The sequence below is a fragment of the Chenopodium quinoa genome, unplaced genomic scaffold, assembly GCF_001683475.1.
Source record: "Chenopodium quinoa cultivar QQ74 unplaced genomic scaffold, ASM168347v1, whole genome shotgun sequence".
Taxonomy (NCBI): Eukaryota; Viridiplantae; Streptophyta; class Magnoliopsida; order Caryophyllales; family Amaranthaceae; genus Chenopodium; species Chenopodium quinoa.
This window is the reverse complement of record NW_018742309.1, coordinates 2,438,677-2,445,100: the sequence shown is the minus strand read 5'-3', so window position 1 is coordinate 2,445,100 and position 6,424 is coordinate 2,438,677. Positions and strand designations below refer to the sequence as shown.

Below are 6,424 nucleotides of genomic sequence, written 5' to 3'. Positions count from 1 at the left end.
GTCCTCACCTACCCTTGCTCACCATTTGCCACTTGGCGCTTGTTGATTCATTTGCATTTTAATTTGTTTTGAATTAAAATAAATTGAGCAAAATGCAATTCTCCAACATTGAAAGGAGATGGGAAATTAAGGCTCCCTTCCCTATAAATAACCATGTTTTGGGTTTGGGAAAAAGCACTTGAGTTGAACTTAATAAGGCATCTCCTTATAAGTGAGAAAACCATAAAGTTCTTAAAACTCTAGTATTTCCTTGGTCTAGCCCCGACTAACCTTCAGGGTAGAGACCGCTCGGGTGGGGTCGAGGGTGCGAGCCGTCGGAGGCTTACGCACTTGCGAAGTGAAATCTTTCAAGTAAGAGCTCGTAAGCGAGCGAAGCATGCGTCAAGGGTAAGATCCTTTTTTCTATTTCTCTCTCTTATAGTTTAATTATGTGATTGCATGTTTAGTTACATGAATTAGTGTGCGGGTCTTAGGAGGGTTTCATTCGACCTAGTGTCGGACACTACGAAACCCAACAGAGTAGGCTCTCGTGATCGACTGACCCCTATTGCTGAAAGGAATGGTGTCCTTCCAACAATTGTATTATTTTGATAGAGGGTTCAGAATTATCAAGAAGCTGATTCTTCAGTGAGATCAAGTGATCGAAATCCCTGGGTGGAGACCGCTTTCGATCTGTAATTAATTAAGGTGATTTAAAATGGATTTAAATTTCTGGTTGTGTTTTCTAATTGGATTAGAAGCTCGTTTTAATTAATTTTAAAAATCGTATTTTTCTCATTTTGGCTATCAAACCCAGATTTCGACTCAAAAATAGTGATTTTTGGGTGGAATCGATGTTCTAAATTGTTTCTAACCCTTTAAAGGTTCCAAAAGCCACAATCCACCCTTAAATATGTTTTTCGAGGGGTTTTTCGTTTTTGACAAAAAATTTTAAATCTTTATGCCTTGATTAATTTATGCATGTTAAGGGTAGATTAAATGTATGGTTGCATCCCTAATCTACTGCAATTATAAACCCTTTTAAGCATGGTTATGAAGTCATAATGTGTGCTTAAGTTGGTATGTTCAATTTTTCACATAAACTTGTTATTTCACAATCATGCAAATAAATTGCATTAAAGTGTGAATGTTTATTGTGAATGTGAAATTTTAAGTTCCTTGTATATTAAACATCCAATCTTTGAGTGTTTAAATGATTGGAACTTTGATTCTAAATTCCATGGTTGAACTAATTTTGGATTTAATCATTTGTGTTGATTAAAGTCCTTAAAGTTCAAGTACTTGGGATTAAATTTTGATTAATCTTCATATTGAAAGATGTAATTTTATTATTTTACACAAGTTAAAAGTTGGAAAAATTTTCATTGGATGATTGGTTTTATTTTCCAACTCCCTATTTTGTCAAAACTCATCATTAATTTACATTTGGGTTAAATTAATATTTGGTGTAGCCCTTCAATTTTAATGCATAAAGAAAGACCTAAATTATTTTAAAAGGATAATTTTGAATGATTTAGGCTTGTGCACCATTAAAATTGAATTTAATTAAGTTGGACTTATTTTAATTTCATTTTTCCCTAAATTGATTCTAAAATAAATTTAGAATTAATTTTATGTCACACGTAAATCGGGATTAAAATCCCGAGAAACGACACGCAAATCGAGGCAAAAACACCCAAGCGTCACCAAGGCTAGTCGGGCTGCCTAGCAGCTCACATGTAGCTGCCTTAGGTGCACACAAGGGGTGCTTAAGCTTCGAGGTGTTGTTGTGCAATGTGTGGCGAAGGGTGCTGTTGCGTGCTGCCGAAGTGCTGGATGCGTGGCCTTAGGCTGCTGGAGTGCTTGTGCGTGCTGCTGGGCAGCGAGGCAGCAAGCCCCAGCCAGCCAGCCCACTGCTGCCAGCGCCAGCGAGCAGCTAGCATGCGTAGCATGCTGCTGGTGCTCGCTAGCATGGCATGCTGCGCTAGGCGAGCTTGCTAGCAGCCAGGACCACACACAACGCAAGGGGCTACCTAGCAGCCATCACTAGTAGAAAAAATCAAATAGGCACCCCCCCTTTAGCATCGGTTCTTGAAAACCGGTGCCAAAAGAAATAGGTGGGATTAGTAAATAGGGAGTTGGCTTTGGTTCCAAGCAAAACCGGTGCCAACTCATTTAATTAGCACCGGTTCAAACCGATGCCAACCTAAGAAAAAAAAAAAAAAAAAACAAAAAAAACAAAGAAAGCAATAGAGTTGGCACCGGTTCGCCTTAAACCGCTGCCAACTATAGTATTTAGCATCGGTTTGAACCGGTGCCATTTGAAAAAAAGAATCCCGGTGTAAGGCGCGTCTTCTTCTTCATTTCCTTGCTCTTTCCTCTTCAATTCGTTTTCATCTGATCTGCCTCTCTCTCTCCGCCTTTCTCCATTGAAGGGGCTTCTCAGCTTTCCTAACACTCTGTCTCTCTCCTTCGATCTCCTTCTACATTAAAGGCTTCCATTCCTATTTCCTAAGTCTCTGAGTTATTTCATTGAAGCGCACTCAATGTTCTCCATTGAAGCGTTCTCCGTTGAATCTAATTCTTGTATCCCCAATTGAAACAGCTTCTAAGGTAAGTTGTTTGTTTTTGTTATCATCACATCAATTTCACAATCTAGGGTTTATATTTGAACTAATCTAATTTAATTATCAGTGCTTTAAGTTTAGGGTTCGTAAATTCTTAGATTATGAAACATCATATCCAAAAGAAAAGAAAATTATGAGCGTAATTTGATTATTGAATCAAATATCCCTAAAATTATGAGATAATTGAATATGAAACTAAATCTCTTGTCCCTGGGCCTAGGGCGGCCGCCCCTCCTGCCTTGCCTCAAGGACGGGCCTGGTCGAGGAAGGCTGGCTGATGTTGAGGTGTTTGAGTAGAGAAAGCAGTGCTGTTAGATGGAGTTTGAGTAAATATGTTAATCCTCCATTGCCATGGCTTTTTATGGGATTAGGCAATCCCGGTGATAAATTCAAAGGCACTCGTCATAATGTTAGCTTCGAAATGATTGATGCACTTGCTGATTCTCTTGGCATTTCACTCAATAATGTTCATTGTAAAGCTTTATTTGCCCAAGGTTTTGCTTCTCTTTCTCCTTTAGTTAACTGCTACCAGCTAAGGAACTGTTTCTGATTAATTTGACCTCCTCAAAAATTTATTTGAAATTTGTAATTCTGTTCCCAGGGTTCATTGGAAATGTCCCAATTTTCCTAGCAAAACCTCAGACTTACATGAACTTATGTGGAACATCTGTGAGTCAGCTTCCTGCAACTCTATTGTGTTATTGCTGAGAATGAATGTGGATGATACTCTGCTTATTACAAGAATATCAGATGCTTCATTCACGGATTCTGTTTTCGAAATAAGTGATCAGGCTTCGGTTTTAGGAGATTGGTGCTAATCATTGTTCACTTGATTGTAGACAGGTCCTCTAGCAGCATATTACAAGCTACCTCTAAATCGAGTGATGGTGGTAATTTATTCTCAATCATTGCTAACTTTATTACTATTTTTTCCCCTGGCTCAACATGATCCTTTTGGACAAACTGTACTATTAGAGGCTTCTTTTTTTTATACTAAATTAGCAGTATTTTTTTTTTCTTGATGACATATAGATGGCATTTAGAGGTAGAGGACGTGGGAGAGGATTTGGTGGAAGTGACTTCAAGTTTGTGAAGCCAGAATCTTTTGTACTTTTTCCGGTGAGTATATAATTTGACCCATTTTTATCATTTTCCATTGTTTTGATTCTTTTGATCTTGGATGCCAAAATATGCTCCTAACTACTGTAATGCAACTTTGCCAGCTTTTTTCTTTGTCGAAAGAACCTGATTATTTAGTTTATGTTAGTGGAACCCAATTCATTTCAGGACTATGGCTTTGTTGTTGTTGTAGGAGAAACCAAACTATTCTATGAATTTGATCACTTGAAACCTTCATAATTGCCCTGTTCCCATCTAGTTTCACTAGAGGTAAGACTCACATACGTGGCTGTTGCCTAGATCATTACTTGATGTCATAGGAGAAACCAAACTATTCTATGAATTTTTAGGTTCTTGTTGCTTGGAGGACAGAAAACCCTATATTCATGATGTATATGTTTGAATCAAATAGATAAGCACTGCAGTTATATCTTATTAATATAAGATCATGAGAAGCAGCTCTAGGACCTATTTATACTTAAAATGTCTCTTGACCTATCTAACGATGCCTTGTGGAGGGGATGCATGAGCTTTCATACTTTTCCATGTTTATGTTTCTTTCTTCATGCTCTTTTCTTCTTTCAAATTAATAACAATTTGGAGTTTGGGGTGTTGGTTTGCTTTTAAGCTAATAGCACTGGGACTACTAGCCCCTTAAAACCATGTCACTCAGAAAATATCGTGGAGTTACTAACAAAATTATCTTGTCAACTATATATTCTTCATTATTTTTGACACTTGACCCTCATCTCTCTCTCCCATTTGACCTTACCTTTCATATGCAACTATGATTTACTATGCAATTTTGCAATTAAAAGTTGCTGACAATTGATTATAAACATGTTGCTTGTTGTTACGGTTTGCTGATCTTAATGTTTTTACTGCTGTTCTCATACATTTTTAAGCTAATGATTGGAATTTATAGCTTTCAGCTTCATAATCGCTCTTTTTTTTCTTCTTTGGTTTAATGTGTTGTTTATTAATTTGATGATACACAATGTCTCTTGGGTTTTTTGAGGACATATACATTCCTGCCTTTGCTCTGCTAGACCCGTCACATATCGAGCCCCATGATGATGATCCGTAAGATCAATTACCTATATTTGTCTCTTTTTGCGCATCTAGTTTAAATTTAAAGATACTAAACTTAAGTAAATATTGTTCCTTTTGTTGTAATTTCTTTTTTCTGGGGAACTGTAGCAAGCAAGTGAAATGGGTGTGGACTTACAATGATCTTGAATTATCCTATGATGACGAAAATCTGGTCAGGACCCTCTTTGATTTTTTCTTTATTATTATTATTATTATTATTATTTAATCTTGTCACTAACATTATTATTTGTCATAGATTACTATGTTTCCGCATCTGCAGATATGACAAGCGTTAAATCCGTCGCTACAATCTAACTCTTAATTAAACAATACTTATACAAACACCCTATAACCAATATAATGGCAAATAAAGGTTCGGTCCACGAAGAACGAGAGCAACTGCTAATCAATCCTAAAACCTAAGCTAGTTCGAAATCAATGGAAGATGGTGTTCTAAAATACTACTAATAAGATGAAATAATCAATAAACTAAGACACTAGGGAGAACGGGAATCCGCCTAACCATTGGTAACTAAGCAATAAGGAATCACAGAGACAAACGGGGTATGCAAAGACTATATGTCTGATTAATATCATGTGGTAGGAAGACAACGGGCAATACTAAGCTTGGATTTATCATGCACTTAACATTACTCGATACATAATCAAACCACATTCAACAATGAAATACTCAATTCACAAGCTCTTGTTCAAATCAAGAATATCATGCAATCAAATTCAAGATTCTAGGTTAGCTACTCCTATTATAATGAATTATCATGCAATCGCACATAATCAATTTAATCACAATCCATTTATCAAAATCAACCCTCAATTACATAGATTACCCAGGCCGGGTTTCATCCCGAAACCCTAACTACGAGACTACTCACACATATTCATAATCAAAGCAATAATGAATTCCAAAAGCATAATAGATATAAATATGAATTCTGATTAAGGAATAATAAAGCTTGATTAATAAACAAGAATGAATAATACCAATTGTATTGATGCGAATCAATGACAAGGTTTGGAACTTTGATATCCGATGTCAATGAATAATACAAAGAATCCCAACGAATCTTGCTTCGAATCAATCCGGAAAACTACGATTAACTAGATCAAATCTATGGAATCTCAACTACGGAAGTGCTCTTTATCTCTCTACAAAGTCTCTCTGAAAAATACGTCTCTAATCTATCTCAAAATATGTCTCTCTTAAACCTTACAATCGGGCTATATATATGTGTTTTAAATCGGAAAGTAAATCGCAGGCTGCCCTTCGTAAATCCTCACGGCCGTGCTAGAAGTGGCACGACCGTGCAAGCATGGCAGCAGGTGATCCACAATATCTTCAATTTTGGCACGGCCGTGCCACTTCTAGCACGGTCGTGCTAATGCCTGGCACGGCCTTGCTAATGCGTGGCACGTCCGTGCTGAATCTGGCACGGCCGTACAAGCATAGGCAGGAAGGTTGTAGGCACTTTGGTCTTCTTAAAACAGTCACAACTTCTTATCCAGAGCTTCGTTTGAGGCGTGCAATATATCGTTTGAAAGCTTTTCAAGTCTACTTTACAATGAAAATGGAATCACTCCATTATCAT

General features: G+C 37.1%; 1 protein-coding gene across 1 annotated transcript; it reads left to right on the top strand.

Moving 5' to 3' along the window:
* The first annotated feature begins 2,012 nt into the window (after positions 1-2,012).
* LOC110688050 (peptidyl-tRNA hydrolase, mitochondrial-like) lies at positions 2,013-5,009 on the top strand. The gene is made up of 6 exons (XM_021864729.1): positions 2,013-2,592; positions 2,827-3,100; positions 3,208-3,275; positions 3,446-3,496; positions 3,639-4,808; positions 4,926-5,009. The coding sequence occupies exons 2-5, from the start codon at positions 2,884-2,886 to the stop codon at positions 3,735-3,737; spliced, it is 435 nt and encodes a 144-aa protein (XP_021720421.1). The 5' UTR covers positions 2,013-2,592; positions 2,827-2,883; the 3' UTR covers positions 3,738-4,808; positions 4,926-5,009.
* Positions 5,010-6,424: the final 1,415 nt, after the last annotated feature.